Here is a 23,913-nt window from a genome sequence, read left to right on the forward strand (position 1 = left end):
TTTGATGTGAGATTTGTGAGGCACTCAGGCAATTGTTGTTACATGCACAGTTTCTCCCACCTCAGCCATGACAGACTATAATTCCATCAGAGTTGCTATAGGTCTCTTTGTAGCCTCAATGAGTAGTGCTCTTCTAGGCTAGATACTGTAGGTAGGTAGGTCCCTTTTCAGGCCATAAAGGCCTATGGGGAATGGGGGACAAGGGCCACCATTTTTCTTGACCATCTAACACTGGAGGTGGAGGTGATATTGTCAGCATCATCTAGGCTAGATACTCAATGTTATTCAGCCCTGCTCTGCACAGATTCACAGTTGTGCCATATTTTCTCAATTTCTTTATAATAGATTATAAATAAGGCTTTGGGGGATATACAATGCCTTGGAATTTTTTTTAAAACAATTCCTCTGATTGGTATTTCTGAATTACCCTGTCCTGGATTTGCTTTGAATATTCCTTTGTTTTCATGAGGTAAAGTTTTTGGGAGTTGTACTAATCAACTGTGGGACCTCCCAGAGATATATCCATCTTGAACTCATGTCAAACACGCTAATTGCACACAGATGGACCTCAGGCAATTAATTAAAATAAACAATTGTTTATTTTAATTAACACAGCCCATTTAAGTGTTTCATATCAAAGGGGGTGAATTGTTATGTTCTGTTTTACTTTCTATTTATAATTATTCGCCAAGACTTAACTTGTCCTTTGATGCGTGATTTTTAAGTGTATGTGGAAAGTAATTGTAAGTGATTCAGTGAAAAATCAAAGAGAGCAGAGAAAAACTTTTAACCTTTAGGTTTTTAGGTCTTTCTGCAGGTAACAATATTCCTGTTTCTCCAGGAAGTCCAGGCAGACCACGAAGACCCTAGAAAAACACACAAGCAGGTAAGGGGATTTTCAAGAGGTTCTCGAATTGGTGCATAAACTAACACTGACAAAGAATCTAGTCATCTACTTTATGCCAGTAGGTGGCACTGCAATTTAACAGAAATGCTAACAGCAGCAGCAGATATATTGAACTGTATATTAAGGTATGTTCCAAACACAAAAGAACATGAGAATGTCTGTGAATTAAACAACACTATTGGGTCTATTTAATACAATACATGAGTTTATTAGTAGATAAATGATAAGAGTACTTCATTAAGCTGTTTCTTAAAAGATGTTGTGATATTCGCTGGCAGCTTCTTCCAGATCAGAGCTTTGCAACGCAGGGATTAGAAGATGTGTGTGCCGGTTTCAATTAGAAGTGGCTGAACACCATTGCAGGGAAAGTGTTATTGCTCTCATTTGCCAACTTCTGTACAATTTACCTTCTGTCCTTTAGTCCCTTGTGTATTCACTCCTTGAACTCCCTGTTGGGGGAAAGTAACAGCATTAATGAATGCTATAAAAAATTACATGTTGTATAGAATACAGAAATACCCTGACAAATAAAAATCCTTAATTTATATAGTGCTTTTCATGCAATTTCTAAATTATAAAAAATATCAAATTTGGAAAACACAGAACAAAAATAGGTTGTACAAACAAGTAACAACACAAATCATGCACCCTTTTTTCCACTTCATTCAATTCAATTTAGGGTTGCAGGGGAGGTGGTATCTTGGCAGGATACATCTTGGACAGGACACCACCAGTCCATATCAGGGCAGACAGACACACACACTCAGACCAGGGCCAATTTTCACACCAGGAAACCAGAGCAACAGGAGGAAACCCACATGAAAATGGGGAGAACATACAAACTCCACACAGATAACACTCCAATGATTGAACCCAGGGACCCTGCACTGTGAGACAGCACTGCTAGCCACTGCATCAGTTACAGCAGTAAATATTCAGCTTATCTGCTAAAGACAGGGAAAGGCACAAATGAATGCAATCAATGCAGCAGACTGAAGATGAAAAAGACAGCTTAGTAACAGAATGAATATCAGCTTCAGAAGCCAAATTGGAACAAAAAATAGCCCAATAAATATTAATTCAATACATTACCTTTGGACCTTCCAAACCTGGAGCTCCACATAATCCCTGGATGTTTACAAAAATAAATTATCACTTGGTTTTTTTATCATTCCATCTTGTTTTAATTAAACATCTTGGTATTTCCTAATCAATGAGTTTAATTACCAGAAAGCCTGCTGGCCCGGGTGGACCAGGAAACCCCAGAAGTCCTGGTGGCCCTGGACACCCCTGAAACACAGGACCCGGTCTGTCAAATTCAGACACCAAAAGGCTATGAATAGCACTGTGACTCTGGTTCATTAGGGCTGCCTATTTTCAGTGTTGATTTCAGTCAAGGTTACCTGCACACGTGTGATAGGTGCTGCACTCTTAGACTGCATCCACTTCTTATTCAAGCCACAGCAATATAAAATGAGAACATTGTCACAGACAGTACATATGCGTGACCACACTTACATCACCTCCTTTGGGCCCTGGTGGTCCTGGCTGACCCGGCTGACATTGGCAGGGATATTGACACTGAAAAATGAAACAAGAATACACATCTTACATGCTCGCTACCAGAAAATTGAAACAAATCCTTAAAATCATTTGATTCCTTGATTCTTGTTGATTTCTTTTACAAGTTGAACTAAAAAAGAAAAACTGAGGTTTTTAAAAAACACTCATGGAATCTGATACAATATTTCCATAATACCCCAAATGCATGTTTTAAAATTTGAGCCACAACAGGCCACTGATCACAGCATGTCTGAACAATCATGACAAAATAAAAAGGCATTGTTGGAGAATGCATTAACATGTTAACATTTAATAAGACACACATTTTATGCCTGTGACAACTGAAAAAAAAAACTTACTTGTACTGAATCTCCTTTCATACCCTAAAGAAAATGAGGACAACAACACACGACATGAGATACAAATCTTGTATGATACGTTAATGATATGGTATTGGAAGCCCCTGAACAACAGTGCATCACAAAATAGGGAGATTTCATATGTGGTAAAAAATAGAAAAAGCTGGAAGACAATAAGAAAAAGGGAATACTGATTAAAACATTGGTCCTAAATGGATAAAGTGTTAATATTCAATTCTTCCATGATTCAGGGAAAACACATTTTAAGCAGGATGCTTAACTGACAAAAGGACATGGACTTTAACTTTAGTTTAAGCTTGTGTATTTTTGTTGTATATACTGTACTCAATCCAGTCGGTTTGAATGCCCAATGTAATGTAAATAAACAGGATACAAAAACAAAACAAAAGAAGAATTATCCTGTATTTACTAAATGACCCCAATAAAGGACACTTTCAGTCTTTTAGTGTCCCCTAGATGCTACTTAATGTACCTCCACATTCTACAAATGAAAGTACAAAATTCTGGAAATCTCACAAAAACCATCTCTGAAAAGCTGATGTATTGCTTTGTTTTTTTTTGTTCATTGTAGAAAAAATAGAAACATACCTGCATACCAGGGGAACCCTTAAAGAAAAAACAAGTATGTTTTAAATTCTTGTAGGAAATATGAAAAACTACCTTTTCAACAAAGAACTTAATAGCCTTAAAATAATTATTAGGAAATGCTGATATGCAGTAGATGTTGTATACTTCGATTTATAATTAGATATTGCCTTCATGCTGAATGTCACTGAAAAAGAAACTGATGTACTGTAGAGCATGTTTACAGTAAATTACCTGTATATGATTAAATGATCAAATGAAGGATCAACAAGAAAATAACTGCCCATTTTATTTTATGCTAGTCTCAGAGCATCTTATCCAGGTTTGGTGCTATTCTAACGGAACATTTAGGACTGTTTGTATTTTTGCACCAGCTTTGGTTGATCGCATAGACTGCAAATGATTAAGTGATTTTAGTGCTACACAGCTACACAGCACACTTTGTTTCAAAGCTGTGTGGATGACATACTTTCCAAACCTGGGGGTTCCCCCAGGACAGTGTACTGGAATAGCCCATAAACAACAGGATGATCTGAGAACTGAAATATCCATATTGGAAACTTTGAAATAAGACTGACAAAAGACCTTAAAGTCCATACATGTACTGAAGTTTATAGATCGATATTGTTGTTACAGTTTTCACATGAAAATGATCAAGTTTAACATTGCCTTGCAAAAGTATTTAATGTTTTGTTGCTTTAAAGGTTGCAGTCAAGACACATTGAAGTACCAAATAATACATTTGCCCAACCTACTCACATGTTCACAGCAAAAGACAAAAACAAAGTAAATAATATGAAAAAAATGGAAAAGTCATGATTGCATAAGTATTCAAACCTTTTGCTGCGGCAAACCTTAGTTAATGTGTACAAAATTATCTTCATAATCCACAGAATTTGTTGAGTAGCCTCTATGTACAATATTAGTGGTTCTCTTGATTTGGGAGTAAAAACATTGGTTTCTGTGAGGTTCCTTGAAATGGCAGGGAATTTTGAGCAAACCCTCAACCATGAAGACTAAGGAGCTTTGTCAGGGATAAATGCACCAGTCAGAGTGGTATAAAAATACTGAAGTTCGTGAAGAGCTTGGAGAGCTGTGTCATTAAGAAATGGAAGATACATCATACTGTACAACCCAGACAGAGCCAAGATTAAGCTGTCTCTCCAAACTGAGCAGCCAGGAGGAAATTGGTGAGGGAGCCCACTGTGAGAAAATAGCTTGAATGTTAACTGGTTTTCAGTACTGTGTAAATAGCTGAAAAACGCAAAAAGAGAACATACACGTTGGCCTTTGCTTCCTGTCGTGCCTGGCAGTCCAGCGTATCCTCTATCGCCCTAAAGACGATAAAGAAAATGACATACAAAATGGATTGCAATGACTATCTACTACTTCAGCTTTACATGCATGAATATTCTGTCTCCAACACGTCATGAGATGTTGTCTGTAGTAAATTCACAGCTTGTTTTTCCTAGTGCATAGAGACGCTCAAATTGTATCCTATTGACAATGTGCTTAACTAGCATTCACTTATGCAGACTTTATTTGCAAAAGGAGGTATTTACCAACAACAGTGTCAACTGCCAAAAGCACTTGTTGAGTTTTGATGCAAATAAAATAATAAAAAATATATAAAAGATATATTTCAGTTCCAAATACGGACAAAGCTGCTACAGCACATACGACGCTCATATATTAAAACCACTGTGGTGAAGTGAAAGTCGGTCCAGCGACTAGACTACAACGCTTTCAATGACTATAATGTGAGCATTATTTAGAAGGATAAGGCTACATTACCCCTTTGATAAATCACAATACCATAATAATCCTAATATTTATTTAAAAATATATACTGTAATAATCATACTCGTCACCAGCCTAATTTCCATGAGGCATCTGTATAGTCCTGTTGATATAGAGATGTAGAGGACAACCTTGCATGTCTGGTGTTTGTCCACCACTGTACTGTACCTTAGGTCCGTTGCATCCTGGCCACCCGGGAGGACCCATTGCACCCTCAATGCCTGGGAGGCCCTGAAAGGAAAGACGTTGTTCTCAGCTGAATTAACTTTATAAACTATGCAGGACAAGCCATAACTACAGAGTGCACACCAACCAAAATGGACGGATTCGATCATTTTATGTTTTAAAGACCAGAAGCAGGAGCTGCTCTTTACCCCCTTCCTCAACCCCCCCTGAAATTTGGACCTGCCAGTTCTTGAGCATGTTAAGTGGTCAGCACAAGAACACAAGACAGAAAAAGATAACTTACACCATCCTTGTTTGTGTTATGTGCAAGTGTCACTCACAACTCCTCAAGGCTCCAAAGAGCATTCAGACCTACTGTATCTTGCCAGGAAGAAGCCTTTTCACTGGCTTCTCCATGGCACTTAGAGTTTCTTGAGACACAGTGGATTTAATCACAGTGCAGTGACCCGTATCAGTGACTAGTATTAACTAGTGCCTCCTCCACTTCAGCGACTTGAAGAGAACACTAGACGATGCATGAATAATCCCCTATATTGACATCACTCCCCTGGACTCCCAGAAGTCTTCAAACCTCTTGTACCAGGAGGCCAGCCTTTTGGTATCTTGGCATGTCTAGGCTGTGTTGAGGAATAATGTTTTTCATCTGCATAGAACCTACACTTTGAACACAACAACTTCACCTGGAGCTGAGAAACCACAAGAATTTTCTGCTGCAAAGGGAAACGACTAAACCCAAAAGTGCTTCACCATTTGTACACTACTTCTTCATTTCTGTAGTCAACTCTTGACATTGGGGAAGCCCGGATTTAAACCATTGATCTCTAGACTATAGGGCCAAATCCATACTGTAAGGCCAGTCCATGAACTGGCCAGGAGCCTCCTGTAGATGTGAGTATCGCTATCTTGAATCCAGTATTCAATGTTAATGACCTTGTTTAATTACAGGAGCTGTAAAAAGAAAATACAAATACTGTACTTACAGGAAGGCCAGGGGGACCTGTAAAACCGTGTTCTCCAGGGAAGCCCTAAGATGAATACAAGATGAAAATAATTTTGCTACATATACATAATTTACTACCTCATCTCTGTCAACATTCATTTTAAATGAGAAACTTTATCTTTGACTTTATGTCCCTTTCAGAATATTGTCTGAAGTGTGGTGGGCAGCAGCCTTCAGGAAAACAGGAGGGACACGATTTTGCAATTACACTAAAGGTATTTTTATTCTGTCCATAACAGAACACCTTAGAAGTATAAGAGAACAACAGCCAACATGTAGGCTCAATGCTCAGGTTAAAAAATTAAATAAATATATTTTATAAAATCATATCAAATTGTACAATGAGTACAGTTTTCATAAATATTGACAAACCAATGTCTGTAAAGTTGCGGATGAAAATGCCAAAGCACAGAGTATTAATTAGCGGCAAATGGAAAAAAGCAATATGTCACAATTTTACGGTCCATTGTTCAAATTTTAAAATTTGACATTTTTGAAGAAAAGAACAAATTGGTCACCATTGAGCCTTTCATTCCTGGTGGCCCTAGAAATCCTTTATCTCCCTGTAAAATAATAAAAACATACTTTTAAGCATCATTAGCACAAAATGCATTTCCAACAAATCCCAAAGTATGATTACATAAACAAACACTAATACACGTACTGTAGATCAATAATAGTGATAGCAACAGATTAACTTCAGAAACTTCAGGACGTGTTACAGATCATGCCTATGAATGCATTTGCTGCTGAGTTGAGATGTACAGTAGCAGCATCTTAGATTTCAGGAAAACTATAAAAAAAAGGTTAAATGTTTTACTCAAATCCATAAAATGGAGACACACAACATAAAACATCAGCAAAATAAGGTCAGTTCTTTTCTGGATTTTGTTTGTTGACATACTATAACTGGTTTTGAAATTACTGTTTTACCTCAGATAGCAGTCCTGCCCACGGCAGATTTTAATTACCTGAAAACTGAAGCAGGAATTAACACATGGTTGTGCTTTAAGTAATGATTTCTCTAGATGGTATAATCACTGTTTGTGACAAACATTCCTTTTTCAATGAATCTATATGTGAACAAATAAATTAACTGTGTTTGCCAGTTAAAGGAAGATCTTGTCTGAGACAAGATCTGATTTATTCTGAAATGTATTACTGTTGTATTTTTCTGAAGGGAATAAAGCAAATAACAAACAAACTGTTGCCAAACTGATTGATGCTTGATGCCATGTATCATTTCAAATGAAGTAATTGACTAACAAGAAAGGTCCACGGACATAAGTGATAAGTTGCCACATGCCAGTTTCACACTAAAATTGGAAAAAAAAACTTTTACAGACTTTTTAAAACAAATGACCCATTTTTACTGTGGAGACAGAGATTGAAACTAAGGTATTGTGAATATACCTGAAACCTTTGAATTAACACCAATCACTACTCAGTGTGTAAATCTACTGCATTTTGGGGATAAGGTTACTCAATAAAAAAGTGAGATCCATAAAAATGGGACATAAAAATGTTCTTTCATATACAGACATGGACGTCAAGAGATGGGCAGCTGCTTCAAGCTTTTTAAAAAGCTAAAAAGGTGTGTATACTGTAGATCTCCTCCATTTTTTTACTTCTCCCTTCATTGAGAAGGCTTCACAGCACTAAATGTAGTCCTGCTCAGCTCCAAAACAGCACCTTTCTAGAGGCCACTAGGAACCTTAATGTACTATATAGATCTTGGATGTTGCACTAATTAAATAATATGAATTGTGTATGTGTAAGCATAATATATGTTTTTGTTGTTTTTGTATCTCTGGAGGAAGTGAAATATTTCAAACCCTGAGTATAGCCTATCTAGGAGTGTGGATAAAGATAATGTAGATAAAGTCTCCAATTTCTGATAGCATGAAGGCTTGTTTCCATCATCTCTTGATGAGCCTGGACAAGCATGTGTCTGCTCTCCAGTCTCCAAGCTCTACATGCCACATCTTCACAATTGAAGGAAGACATTGTTAGACAAGGAGCATTAGGACATGACATATGTTTGTGTCTCATGAAGACAAGAGGGAACTTCAGGACCATCTAGACATTTCTGCCAAGACCATCACACTTGGATATCTCCAAAAACTGGTTTATTGTTCACAACAGTAAGCATATCTTTCTGAACGTAAGCACCATCCTCACTATATATTATACAAAACTTTGATTCATCATGGAAGAGGACTTAGCTCCACTGCTTGCCAGTCCACCAAAGGTGACCTTAGTCCAGCCTCCACAAAACTGATGGGAGAAAGGTATTGCTGTATTGAGAAGTGGAGCATATCAATTCTTACTTGTGCTTGTCTTTTATTACTTTCACCAGGCTTGACTCACAAGTGAATTTGCTTCCTTACCCGTGCCTCACTAATAAAGTGATTTAGTGTTTATGCAAGAGGCACATGAGTCACAGACAGCCTCAAATTACCAATCAATAAAAAGAAAGTCAAAAACATTTAATGAATATCCCAAATTCATATACTTTTTTCTACCAAAAGCTACAGGACACGCACTAAGTGGTATCTTTTTTGCTCATAATAAGTCTTGTATTGTATCAAGACACTGAGCTAAAGAGAAGGTAGATAGTAATGAAAAGAGTGAAGAATTAAGACAATCAGCACCTTTGGACCTGGAGGGCCATGGGGACCTTCATGACCCCGAAATCCTTTCAATCCAGGGAGCCCTGGTGGACCTGGAACACCTTGTGCACCCTGCAGTGAGATACAGTGAACAGTATTATTTCTCATCGTCCAAACAATTACACTTCCATTTCTTTTTCATATACTTATTGAGTGTGTGAAATGTATGGTATACACCAGCAGTTCTACATGATATACCTAAAGTACCCCCTAAAATACTGGAACAGAAATGCCCAAACAGTATTTTTGACTTTTATTTAGTCAAGCAATTTGTATTTGCTTTTGAAAAATCTTGTATTTTTTAAATTTGTATTGAAAGTAACATGAATGTTAAGTCAATATGAAACATGTTTATTTGGGGTAATTTCAGGCATACACCTGTTACTATTGGAACAAAATCATATTGTGTGTTCAATGCAGTAATTTAAAATGACCATAGGTACTGAGTCCAGTTCTATACCCTTCAAAATTCCATCTCCTGCTATCTTTGGCAACATCATCAGTAATAAACTGAAACAGTTTCATAGACAGCCATGCAAGCTCAGACCATGACAATTACCTCCACCGGGCTTCAGAATCTTAGAATTAACAAGACATAAATATATCCTCCTCTTATATAATTGAAATAAACTTCCATGTAGTTTTCACTTGTGACAAGTGGTTCATGTTCCATTGTTGATACTGAAGAAGTTCACTGGATTGACTTCATTAATGACTTTTGAGAATTTTAAACACTTGTTCTACAGTAGGTCTTCTCTTTTCTGGACTAAAAGCACTAGAGAAGGAAATATTTAAACCTGTCAATGCACAGAAGTCCTTAAAGTCTTAGAATGTATCTGGTTGCTCTTTTGTAATCTGATTGCAAAGCAGTTAAAGAAGGAAGGAGACATCACAGTTTTAACCCAGATTCTTTGTTCATAACAGGCTATAACTTTGACCCTCAATGAACCTCAGTCCAAACTGGAATGTATGTACAGTATTACTGTACTGTATATACTGTATTAAGTAAGGTTATTTCACACTAAATCACCATCAATCCAGGATTGTCAGCATGTAAATTTCCCGTTAAAAAAATGAAAGATAAAGAACATTCTGGTTCCATTTATATGCATTCTATCTGGATACTTATAAAACCAACATAGCTGACTTCACACAGCCAGTTGCAAAGTAAGGCTACTGTACCTTCACTAGCTAGCTTTATGAGTGCAATCACCACATAATGCCAATAGAGGGCACTCCATAATTGGAAAGGCTTTTTTCTTCGTAGGAAAAAGCTGAATTTTGAAATTACCCTTCTTGTCTTAAAAAACCCTTTGCTCAACTATTCAAAATTGTATAACCCTGTAATACCTGTATATAAGGTATTTCAAAAATGATGAAAACATGAAAACATACTTGACCCATCAAAACGTAAGAATATACATCATACACCATGTACCATTTGTTATCCATAATGCGACAAATCAAGAAAATATTTTTAACTCATGACGTTTCTTGTTTGTGATGGATAAAGTCTTTTTTGAAGAGCAATCAATATTTTTTCTCTGACAGAGTGATCTACCTATTACATTCAGTACACCACTGTTTTTTTTGCACACTTTATTTTCAAGTTCACTTTGAAATAAAGCAATGCTGCAGCGTGACAGTATGATAACTGTATGACTCCTCTTAACTTAGATGGACATGCTGTGCAATTCATAGTAAGAGCCTGAGACGGTTTCAATCAGATTCTTGGAAATAATCAGATTTACATTTGTAGTGTTGCTACTCCTGGGAGGTCTACAAGAATTTGTGAAGAACTATAAACATAAAGGCTCAATTTCATTCATTTCAATTACACCAGGCATTGCTTCACATGACTAGTTTTCTAAGGTTCTGACACGAAACCACAGCTACAGGTAGTAAAATATTGGGAAATCATGACCAAGTGTAAAGAAGTATTGTATACCATGATACCATCCAACTACCATTAGAAAGCTGCTTACACTATACTGTATCTGGTGAGGGTTATGCCCATTGCAGGGCAAACACATACTATATATTGGGACCAGTTAACCTGATCAATAGGACCAAGACACCAGCTGTGGGGAATCATGGAAAAGCGGTTTTAAGAATATGAGAAACATAAGGGAATACTGTCAAAAGTGATATACTGTATACTTTAGATTTGGTATCATGAAGATTCAGTTATCTCATTTAGTTGGTAGTACTTGTCCAGCCAATTTATAAAAGAGGCCAGGGCATCAACTTCTAAAACATGCCTGAGTAGTGCCTCTTCTCCTTGGTTTTAAATGAATTTCCACATCATTTCTACTTGTGTCCTTTAGTTTATTTCACAGGTGATTCTGAAGAGGTCCATTGTACTGACATTAGAGAATTTTAAATCAGATCCCTATTCTCTTTTCAAGGCTGAGAAGATTTAGTTCTTTAAGTCTGTCAATTAAGGACATTCCTGCCCTGGAATGCAGCTGTAGACTGTACTGGACTGATTGTAAAGCAGTGATAACATCTTTGAAAACAATTTTTTACAAAACTGTTTCATTTTCAAATAGTCTAAACAAGGTTTGGCTAATGTGTTGTACAATTTAAACATGATATTCGCTGATTTAAATTTTTCACATTTTCTGAAATATCTTGACATCATATTTGCATTTTTTATAGCTTCCTCATTTTGTCCAGACAGTATACAGTACATAAACAAAATTATTTTTCATAGTTAGCCTCTACAAGCTTATTATGTCAAATCTCCATATTTATAGTGTGCTTTTGCTACCTTCATATAACATTCTGCATACGTCTCCACTAAATATCTTCTAAGTCTTGTCCAGGCTTGAATTTTGTCTAGGTCTGTTAGCTAAGGTCTGTGTTTCCTTAACTACTGCTACAGTGTTTCTTCCTAGTTTGGTAACATCTGCAAAGTTGATTAGATTATTGGCTACATCAGACTCTATAACATCAACATAAATAAGGAAATAAGGAAGACCAGTGGAACTCACATACTATAGATTACATTTACCCTTTACCTGTGCTCATATAAATATAAGAAATGCTCCAAACTAGAGGAGGTCATTCAGCCCATCTGATACATTTGGTAACTTCTGTAGAAGCTTTTTCATCCAAAGATCTCATCCAGTCATTTCACAAAGGAAGCCAGAGTACAGGCTTCAAACCACATGGTAGGTTGTTCCAGGCTTCCACAAAAGAGTGCCTCCTATTTTTCATTCTAAATCTAAATGCACTTCCATTGTCATTTGCTGACTTGGTCAGTGCCATCGAGGATTTTGAATACACGTACTGTATTGAGTCCCCTTGATATGAAAATAAAGCTTGTCCATACACCTTTCATCTGTGTTTGCCTGCAAAGCTCATCCTTCATTTTGGCCACGTATTCATCTTTTGTAAATGTAGAGATTCCTTCTCTACTGCACAGAGTGCCTAGTGCAGTAATGAACAATCCTGCGCCAATCCTGTCAGCTGGTTCTCTAGGTCTCTTAAAAGTACCAGCACTAGAAGAGCTGTTTAATTGGTCCCATTAAGCCAATTGTGAGCTGATTTAGGTCATTAAGAGCTGGGGTGGAATTAAGGACCATGTCTGGCCTAGTGCCTTTTTAAAAGTAAAAAAAAAAATTACCTTGTTTATTGTTTGGGGTGGAAAGCTTAAAGAACATCCGGGACAAAACCGTGACCATCCTTCAGTGCTCCAGGACCAGACATTATTTTATTGAATAATTGATCAAAAATGTACAGGTGCTCCTAATCTTTGGAAACAGGTGACCTATAAGATGGACTGGGAATCTCCAATGACCAGAACTGGAGACTCCCAACACTATGCTTTACCAGGAAGTACATGTTGCAAGGAGAAACTATGGAAAAAGAAAAATAGATTGTTTTGAATAAGCTACAGTAGGCTGTAAGTGTACCCTACATATTGTATAGAATGTATAGACTGAAGAAGTTATATGTCAGTTCTGCAATTTTTAAAGAATTATTATTCAAGGTTATTTCCACCTAATTTCTAACCGTTTCTTCCAATGCTGGGCTGCAGGAGAACCAGAGCTTATCCTTGCAAGCTACTGTATGTGTGCAAGGCAGGATGCACCATGGATAATACACCCGTTTTTAAAAGGCAAAAGTCATTTTACAATGTTTTCCAAACAAATTTTAAATTGCTAAAAGATTTTATATTTCAGTTCAGTATATAATATATATATACAGTATATGATATGTGAAACCAAGCGTGCCAATACTTTAAATTATTTGTAAGCAAAAGTCTATATATGAGTGTACTTTTCTCCACATTTATATGCTTGTTTTCTGTATCAGTTTTTACTTGTACTCTAAAAGACCCTTGCACGTGTGAAACAAATTGTGATAAAAATATTCATTTGTGGAGTTGTCCCCAGGAAACTGGATTTGTTGGAACCTGTATGAGATGTGACATTTTCTAAGTACGTGTACCTGTATAACTGCTGAACAGTGTTTTTTATGAGGATGGTGAAGAGAGGGAGATTTTAAACTACATCACACATGAACAGCTGCTGCTAACACAATGGAACACAAATGATGTGTTACAGAAAATATCTTGTCAGGCCTGGGACCAACACCATACAAAATTGATGGCATTATCACAATAAAACATGAATTGAATGTGCCTACTCAGGTTAAATGAACTTGTACTTCACATGCAAGTGACAGTGTTCTCTGTCTAACAGATAATCAAAAGTAAGTTCCAAACAACTGCCTTCCAGAGAAATTTAGATCCTTTATGACAATGCCAAATAGTGTCTCATCCATTTACCAAAAATGAGAGTAAATCTAGCATTTGCTATGGAAGACCATTTCAATGAGCATTATGTCAGGAAAAAAGTTTTATCAGCTTTTATCAGATGAAGGCATGACTGAAGTATGTTGAGTATTAAAAACATGAATGCATGGGTAACAACAAGGTAAGACGAATGTGTTTAAAGAAAGTGATGATTTACAAATCTAATCTAAAAGATCATTTCTGGTCATTTAAGGTGGTGCTTTCCAAACTACAGTATATGCTATGGCACACTGGTGTGTGTAAAATGGCCTCAGGTGTATACCACAATCGGAACCGATTGTGTAAAATTTGGATATTTAACCAAATTTTAAGCATTTTACTGAAACCCTGTTCAAGCTGTGCTTGTTGCTCACAGTAGTGCAGAGGGGTTCCTTATATGCTTTCCACTGAGCATAAACAAACCACATTACTGAAAGGCCAATGTTATCTACAGTACAGTATGTTAGGATGTTTAAAAAATCAGAATGCTTCACAACAGCTGTTATACTATTCAGGACATTGATCAAAATGCACAAATGTACTGTTACTACACTTTCTGCACACCTCATTTTTAAAAGTAATTTATTGAGGACCTCACACTGTTAAAGAGTTTCTACAGAAGAAAGGTTTATTGTTTTGGAAGTTGAGATATACTAAAAAACTCCCTCAGGTGATGAAAACAATTGCATGAAATTCAAGAGACTCTTGTAGGCAGTTATTTTTAATTACCACCCAGGAAATTACTAAATGTGTCAGCTTGGTGATCTTTTGCATTGCATTCCATCTCATTATAGTTGGCACACATTTTCTGGTGTTATTCAAAAAACAGAACTGGAATTGCTTTAAAAGTATCTTCATGGCTGAACTTTACCATTCTTATGGTAAATTATTGTTTCATTAATTAATTCACAATACTTGATGGAATCTTTTTGGAATCAGCATAGTGTAGTGGATAAGTGTCTGTTCTCAAAACTAACCAGTTGGGGATTCAAGTACATGCTGCAGACACTCCCACTGTGCCTTGAGTGAGGTACCATTTTAATAGCATTTTTCAATTGAATGAAACACAGACTCAAGAAGGTACGGTATTGAAGAGGATACATTTTCTAAAGGTTTTATGTATGGATTTGCATGTTTAAGGCCCATATTTTGTGGTTTGAGAGACATTTTCAAATCTTATAAATGGGGGCTTTCAGAGACAGATTACAGAATTACTCAGTTTAAACCCCAGCTAGGGTTAGGGTTAGGATTCGTAATACAATACTTACTGTAGATGCTTTTTAGCTTCACTGCTGTATTTCGGGACTGAAGTGAACTTTTCTCCCATCTTTAATCTTTTGGTTCGGAAATATTTGGCTGCTCGTATTACACTGTGCATTTCAGGAATGGTATTCCAAAACTGAGTCAAATCAAATGTGTTAAGACAACCCATTCCATTGTGTAAACCCTCTCAATATTGTCATTTCAAACGGAACCAGAAGGAAAAACGGAGTCAAAACTAAATGGTTCTTGTAACTCTAACCCTAGCCTGGCTTGAAAGCAGCATGCTCATGTACGGTACCTTACACCTCAAATACTCCAGCCCAACCAGCTGGATGAATGGGGACCATGCTGGTTGTGGGCTCTTTGATGGACTGGCGCAGAGTCACGTGCTCTCTGATTGTTTTCTGCCTAGAAACCAGAATGGACTCTGGCTCGATGAGCCTTGTGTCGGGCCACAAAGGAATAACCTACCTACTCTTCTTTTTTAACCAGATACTCAATGCATTAAAACATTATTACTCTTACCTTGTCACCTTTCATTCCATCACAGTAACATTTTGATTTTCCAGTGCACAAACAACCCTGAAAAGCAAGGACAAGTCAGTCAGACAGCAATATTCTCAGCGCTTTTTAGCACAAACTTTCCCACAGTAACCTGTCTAATGAATAACATCACAATTGCCTATGACAGTTGTTTCTGGGAGTGTGAGGACATCTGAGGCAGATATCAAAAGGAATGTCCTGCTTTCCTGGATAACAAGATTCATTTCCCAAAAATCCAAGCCTTTTTCCTCACTTGTTCTTTCAGTGTTGTTGCATGTGGTCACTTCTTCAAACCAAATTAGGAATGCTAACAGATATCTCTATTATAGTTTCTTCCCTAAATGTTTATTTTGAAATAATTTCCCTGATTCCCTGAAAAGGTTGATTATTTAAAACTGGTGTGAAGATAACAACTCTCTTGTAGACCTCGATCCAGACATTTTGTTTTATGGAGGTTTGTGTATATACAGATATCTTGTGTATGGAAAAATACCCTTTCAAATGTCCTTGAAGACATTTCTCACTAGAACATCACATTTTTATGTTCATTATCTTCCCAGGACAAAAGTTAATTCTTCTTCAACAAGAAGAAGTCTGCTTAATCCCTTTTACAGCTTGTTCTTGTAATTCTTACACCAACAATACCTTGTATAGTATTTTAAACAGTGAGAAAGTTAACATCAGTATGGCACTGTCTGTCACGTATTTTAATCATTAATTGAAATCTCTATTATAAAAGAGAAAAATGGCATTTTTCATAAGAACAGTTACAAATGAGAGAAGGCCATTGTATTTTCATTACAATACAATACTAGTCCGTTTGGTACAGTAGATAGTAGTAAGTTAAATGATCCAAGGATCTCATGTAACAGTTACTCAAAAGACACCAGGGTATCAACTTCAACAACATGGCTGGGTACAGTAGCTTGTTCCACACTCCCACCACTCTTTGGGTAAAGAAGTACACCCTGTGCTTCATGCACTTCCACAGAGTTTTCACTCTTGTCCTCTGATTCACAAGTCACTGCTATTTTCAAAGTGTGTGACTGGGGTCTTTTAAGGTTATCTGTTATATATTATTTCTTGAAATAATCAAGTTTAAAAAATAGTGAACTGGATGGCACAGTGGTGCAGTGGTTAGCAGTGCTGCCTCACAAGACTGGGGCCCTAGGTGAAATTCCAGTTTGTATGTTCTCCCCCTGTTTGCATGGGTTTCCTCTGGTTGCCCTGGCTTCCTCCCACAGACCAAAACCCACAGACTGGTAGTTGAATCGGCTTCTGGGAAAATTCGCCCTGATGTGAGTGTATGCATGTTTGTGTGTGTCTGTGCACTGGACTGGTGTCCCATCCAGGGTGTATCCCGCCTTGATCCTGTTGCTCCAGACATAAGGCTCTGGCTCCTCTGCGACCCTGAATTGGATGTTAGAAAAGAAATGGATGAAAAAACACTAAACTATGAAACTGTTGATTGATTTTGTTATTTGTCAGACATAAAGCATGTTCTACAATGTAATCAATGACATTAAGTCAAATCTAAATACCAGTGTTTACCACAGGTTTCCAGATTTAGGGCATTACCTATTATTTTTATTGTTTAATTAATAATAAAAAGTATTAAAATTCATCTGTTCTATTGCACTCACCCCTATCACATATGTGTACAGGCAGCAAGGCAGAAATGTCTTCACCCCGGTTTTCTTTTTTTCAATGTAGCAGAATATTTCTTTGTTAAATGATTGTTATGGCTTCTAATGAGAGATATCATCTACATTGCACTGAGACTCAGGTGAGAGATACTGATACAGTTCCTGCGTTGTTTGGGTTTTTGAAAGCATGCAGAAGGGAACAAATAACTCAGGATCTACTGAGAAATCAGAGACAACAGAAAGCCTGGCAGACCAGGTGACTCTATCCACACCTTACACACAGACAGGCAGACAGCAGTATGAGATGCCCCATCAGCACTTTCAAGACAGTCGAAGACAGTTTGCAGTCACAAATGAAAAGCTTTCTGATTCCTTTTGTAAAGATCTTTTCAGTGTAATCCAGCCAGTTTACTGTGTAAAAAACTAAAACACTGGGACAACATATTTCCTCTTACTCTATATACTGTATGTGGTGAATGCAGAATTTCTATTTGAAATAAAAGCTTATAAAGCTTATAAAGAAATAAAAACTACCAAAGCTGTTTTGTTTGATTTAAAATATGTAAAAAAGTGGATTTACTACCCCACAGGCAACAGACTTTCATAAGAAAACAAAATCCAAATTAAAGACTAATCTGTCTGTTTTTTATTACAAAACATCACGTAGCTGTATCATGAAAAAAGGTCTCATGTCTGCTGCTATTGCATAATGTCAAATTTGGTCATTTTCACACATTTTGTACATAACTACAAATTTAAATTTAATAACATAACAATTATTTCATAATGCACATTTGTAGCATCCACTAATCACAGTACAGTCATGCCAAGAATTCTCTTGACTTCTGATCCAGAATCCTACAACACAAAAACCCACAGAAGAAGACGTTTTAAATCTGGAGCAGTCGCCAGGTACAGCACTAAACACTACACAGCCCTTAATCAAAGTATTAGGCCTCATTCCTCCAGAGTACAGCATATGGGTCTGTTTGTGTTCTAGTTGTGTAGTTTAATTTTTCCTCACTCATACTGTACACTATATATAATTATATCAATAAATTAAAGAATTAAACATTCATTATATTTCATGAAACCTAAAATTCACAGTAATTGAAGAATAAGTACCTATCCAACTAAAAAAGATGTTTCCATCTGAACACTTGAAATGCCTTACAGCCATCTGCAGTGAATTGCCTATTGAGGTGTACTTGTGAATGCAAAGACAAGGGTGTTGCCATTAGAGGATGCCAAAGAGGCAGTTACAAGTGTAATGTGAACAGCTGACACCTACAATATGGTGAATAGATGACTGGCAATTGGAATGTAGGAATTTTCACAATTAGATTGGTGACCTAATGTATATACATTCTGTCAGTTGATCATTTAGTGTCAATACTAGTAACTATTTTAGCATTTTTAAAACAGCAGCCATATCACCCTGCAGCTCACAACTGGCAACCCACTGAAGCTAAGCAGGTGTGAGCCTGGTCAGTACCTGGATAAAAGACCTCCTGGGAAATACTAAGGTTGCTGCTGGAAGAGGTGTTAGTGGAGCCAACAGGGGGTGCTAACCCTCCAGTCTATGTGGGCCCTAATGCCCCAGTATAGTAACGGGGACATTATACTGTAAAAAAGGCTCCGTCCTTTGGATGAGATGTAAAAGTAAGGTCCTGACTCTCTGTGGTTGTAAAAAATCCCAGGGTGTTTCTCGAAAAGAATAGGGGTGTAACTTCAGTGTCCATTGGCCCTTACCAATCATGGCCTCCTAATAATCCCCATCTGTGAATTGGCTTCATCACTCTGTTCTCCTCCCCATTATTGGTAGTGGTGGAGGGGAGTCCCCATTACCTGTAAAGCTCTTTGGGTGGAATGTCCAAAAAAGCGCTATATACTGTAAGTGTAAGCTATTATTATTAAAACCCCATCATTATAAAGATATGAGCTGCTCCCTGAACGTTTTTATTAACATGGGAGTTAGAGTATCTTCATTTCTCCATTCTGAGGTGAGAATCCAGGATACCTCTATTGGCCATTATGTAAGCAAAAGCACAAAAAAACATGCTGCACTGTTACAACCAGAACAAAGTAAAGCTGTATTCTTACCCTGGGAGTGCAAGATGCTGGAGTTTTTTTTAATTGTTTACATATTCTTAATCTTTTGCAAAATTAAAATATACAATTATAAAAAGTGTGTAATTTCTCATGTACTCTTAATTTTAAATTAAGATAATTTAAATTATTGCAAAATTAAAATATGTAATTCTCTTTCATTCTCTAATTATGATGTATGTTAGGTTTAAAGAACAAACCTACTAAGCACAGTGAAAACAGATTTTGAGAACCAAAGGGGTGCAGGCTGCAGGCTGAAAACCACTGATCTAAAGCATTCCTAAAGGAAATGTGAAATATACATATATATGACCACTAAAAACAATCAATAAAGGACGTTGTGTGCCTAATAAAATATGAAAAAACAATCAAATCTATGCATTTTCCAAAAAAACACCAAACATGGAAGGATTCTAAAAAATACTCTGCAGTCACACACAACTACAAGGAAGAGGTTAAAATGCCTTTTAAGGAAAGGACCCTGACTATGCTGTTACGGTTTCTGTGCCATGGAACTTGTACATCTTTCTACAGGAACGCGTTTTTCAAATAAAAAATCATTTGCAAAGTGTGACTTATGGGCATTCCCATCTCCACTGAGACACCTAGAACTAAGACTCAGAAAATATCTTACCTGTAGCTGAACTGGCAGCAAAAGTCAATTAATTAATGCCTATTTAGTTCGGTGAATTATTGCTTGGGAGAATTGTGAAGTCATAGTCACAGGCCATGATCTACTGGCTCCAGTACAAAAAGCAACATACCAGACACAAAGATAATAATCTCCCAATTCATCTGATTGTGATCTGGAACACATACTGTAGGTGAATGCATGAATTTCAGGGCAGTACCTGCTGTATTTGAGGCACATTATTGTACATCCATCTTATTATTCTTAAGAACTCTTGAAAGCTGTGCTGCAATAAAGTCACACTGCCATTTTATTAGAAATGAAATGTAAATTGTATTACTACAAACATTCAAAGCATGAAAACACCTCCTCTAAATATGCATCTGAGGGGAACAATGGTCTTATTATATTATATTAAAAATGTCTGAGAAGAAGATCCTCAAAATAAATTTTGAATTAAATAAATACAATGGCTAAATTGTAAAAACTCATATTAATATTTTTGTGCCAAAGATATTACACACAGTAACAATAAACATGAAAAAGAATCACCCTAGTTTCAAGGAGCAATCAGAATCCGGTATTTCAATAATTCAGTAGATCCTGGGGGCTGAGTTTGAAGGCACCATCCTATAATAACAGCATAAATGTAGTGAATTTGGTCTTCACCACACACCTCGGGGAACAACTCATGCTCCTATCTAAGGAAATCTGTGAGTAACCTAGAAAAACAGGTACAGATGTTTATTAGTTCATAGAGGGTTACTAAACCTGGTTGGTTCACACATTGGTTATTAATAGGGACTATTTGTGATTCAGTGATCTTTAATTCACCTTGATCAGAGTTTTTAAACCTGAGTACAAAGATCCAAGGTAAACTGTACATAACCGCAAAGTCAAAGTGTTGTAGGAGCTAATGCATCTCATGGTCAGGTGTTCCTTATCATTAACATACTTTGCTCCTTTCTGCACATGCATAAAGGGTGTTTTTGCAGAATACAGGTGTAGGAAGATTAATGGATATCTGAAAACAAAATGGCCAACAAAATAGCTTTGATTTCAATTAAATATACTGTAGATAGAATTGCGTTTCTGCATAAAGAAGGAAAAAACGTGAGTGAGGATAGCTTTTGCAAAGCAGAAAGTGCCCCTGTGAAGTCAACGTAAGTTATGACTACGTCTCAGACATTGCTGAGAACAAGATAACTTCGTGTACTTTGCCACTGGAAACAACATATTTAACTCCTTATATCTCCAAGAGAAAATATGTGCTGGTTGAACATCTCAATCAGATCAAAGTATTATGGCAAAGCAAAAATAATATACAGCATTTTTTGTTATGGGAGGTTAACAGACCTGTATAAGGGTAACATGTTTAAAGCACAAATGCTTCTTTTTTTTAAAAAAAATCCTCTTTTGTTTTTATCAAGAGCTAGGAGACACGGGTAGGAAGCAACCTCTTTAATGTGCCTGTAGTGTTTTACCTGTGTTATGACATGCCATTATGCTTGCAAGTCAGTACATATTTTGTTAATTTCTTCCTGCAATACACACTATATTTAAACTATAAAACATCAACTAAAAATCATTTAGTATTTTAGACTCTAATTATTGTTCTACAATTAAAGTGTAATTGTGTATTATTGTTGACAGGAGCTACTTAAAATTCAGACTGAATTTCAAATTGGAATTCTCAATGCCAAATAGTGCATGAATTTCAGTAGTCTTACTTAAACACAAAAATGAACATTATAATGTACAAAAGAAAGCACAAATGTATTGCATACAAGATTATATATTTATTGCTTACCCTTTTCTTTTCAAAAGAGTCAGAAAACTTTAGGTGAGCTTTTTTTCCTTCCTCTCTTTTAAATGCGTTATTTATCACTGGTGTAATCTCACATTGTATCCCCAAAAGCTTTTAAAATCCTGTAGTTTTTAATGCCACAGATGTAGCAATGGCAACAGAAGCTAATGTTGAAACAGGACTTAACAACAGTTGAGATCTGTTCTTCCATAACAGCTTTAACTTTTACTGAAATACACAGAGCTTCTGAAGAGTCGCCAAGAATGATCAATTCCCTTCATGAAGATTATGTTTGTAAAGAATTTCTGTTTAGAGCTCTCCATGGTGCTGATTTATTTAATATAAACTAAGTATTGACTTTTGGAATAAATTGACATACAGTACTGTAGAAAACATAACAGTAATCTATTTTAATGTACAGTAAATCCACATTACATTCATAATTATTTGAAAAATTAGTTTGAATGTATTACATCAGAAATAAATATTGTGGAAATTAGAAAAAGGAGATACTTCCCACATGTTTGTGGAAGTCAGGCATTAGGAGAACTGCATACCATGATTGTCTTTTTCCTAATCATGAAGATGTTAGCAGACGTAAACCCTTATATTTCACATGCTGGTGTCAGCACATAACTTACAAAATATACAAAAAATACCAGTTCAGACACTTACTGAGTGTGTTGAATCTGAAGTTACAGATTCAAGCTGTGTTTTATCAGTTATGGGCATCACCAGAACATGTGCTGAAGAATGTCCAGTTTGTTCACATTCAGGACTCTTTTAAGTCTGCTTAATTCACCTTACGTGAATCAAATCTGTCTGCACGATCTGGTGTGTGTCTTTTACAAGACTAAACATGTCTTGCATCTCAAAAATCTTGTTTTTGTGGGGTGCATGATGTAAAACAAATAACATGTTTACAGTACACACATTTTGCTGACTATAGGATCCAGAATAAATTAATGTTTTTACTTTTTGTGATCTAGGCTTATTTGTCAATTACAAAAATATGTATAAGATTAAATCAATATATAGAACAAAAGATTACTTTAGAAAAAAATTTTAGTCAAAGAACACTATCAGCCTCTGGAAATTCAAAGAAACAGTATAACTGGTAATGGTTTACCGTTTTAGACTACAAGGTGCCTTGATACAAGTATACAAAGTCAAATAAACAGTAAAACACAAAACCGAGGGCACAACTGGAAACTACTTGGGAGAGCATTTAAAACCAAATCAGGTGGCACTTGTTCATCTAAAGGATTGTGAAAGTATGGACAAGCTAACTAGCCATGTGGTTGAAACCGATACGCTGGTTTCTTTCAGGAAATGGCTGAATGACATCCTTTGATCAATTAACTACTAATTACCAAATGGGCAAGAAGAGCCAAAAGACTTCCTCTTGTTTGTCATCGCATTCAAGGTCACAGGGGAGCTGGAGCCTATCCTGACAAGCAAATAGTGCAAGGCGGGATATACTCTTGCACTGTTTCTGCACTGTGACTGCACTGTGGACAGAAACAGACAAACCTGCATACACCCACACAAGGACCAGCTTAACTAGAGGCCAAGTAACCTACCAGTACAGTATATCTTTGGACTGGAGAAAGAAATTTGACAACCCAGAGAAAAAGCCACGTGAACACGGGGAGAACATACAAACTCCACACAGACAGCACACCAAGTCCAGAATTGAATTCAGAGCCTCAGCTCTGCAAGGCAGCAGGGCAACTACTGTGACACCATGCCTCCCCATCATGATTTTACATTATGTACAGTAAAGATCAAATAACATGTCTGCAAGGTTTGTTTTCAATACTCATTTGTTGAATTTTAAAGCCTCTTTATATAGGTTGCCAGATAATATATATTTATATTTCTATTAGCAGATGTGTCCCATTGTAGTAAGATATCATAGTGGAACTGCCATATGACAAAGTTAGAGTTTCTTCAACACATTTTCTTTGCTTGTATGAGTCCCATCCTTGGAGAATTTGAATGACTTTCTCTGTAG

The 23,913-nt window shown here is 36.6% G+C and overlaps 1 protein-coding gene across 1 annotated transcript in view; it reads right to left on the reverse strand.

Moving 5' to 3' along the window:
* The window catches only part of col4a3 (collagen, type IV, alpha 3), a 64,809-nt gene that overhangs the window by 34,780 nt on the left and 6,116 nt on the right, over window positions 1–23,913 (reverse strand). The window contains exons 2-14 of the mRNA XM_015361485.2: window positions 15,686–15,742; window positions 9,076–9,165; window positions 6,940–6,984; window positions 6,402–6,446; window positions 5,404–5,466; window positions 4,716–4,769; window positions 3,439–3,456; window positions 2,830–2,853; window positions 2,426–2,488; window positions 2,135–2,197; window positions 2,000–2,035; window positions 1,315–1,356; window positions 792–866 (exon numbers count right to left, since the gene is read on the reverse strand). Of these exons, the coding sequence (XP_015216971.2) occupies window positions 792–866; window positions 1,315–1,356; window positions 2,000–2,035; window positions 2,135–2,197; window positions 2,426–2,488; window positions 2,830–2,853; window positions 3,439–3,456; window positions 4,716–4,769; window positions 5,404–5,466; window positions 6,402–6,446; window positions 6,940–6,984; window positions 9,076–9,165; window positions 15,686–15,742 (675 nt within the window). The remainder of the gene's footprint in view (window positions 1–791; window positions 867–1,314; window positions 1,357–1,999; window positions 2,036–2,134; window positions 2,198–2,425; window positions 2,489–2,829; window positions 2,854–3,438; window positions 3,457–4,715; window positions 4,770–5,403; window positions 5,467–6,401; window positions 6,447–6,939; window positions 6,985–9,075; window positions 9,166–15,685; window positions 15,743–23,913) is intronic.

Source organism: Lepisosteus oculatus, chromosome 13, assembly GCF_040954835.1.
Source record: "Lepisosteus oculatus isolate fLepOcu1 chromosome 13, fLepOcu1.hap2, whole genome shotgun sequence".
Lineage (NCBI taxonomy): Eukaryota > Metazoa > Chordata > Actinopteri > Semionotiformes > Lepisosteidae > Lepisosteus > Lepisosteus oculatus.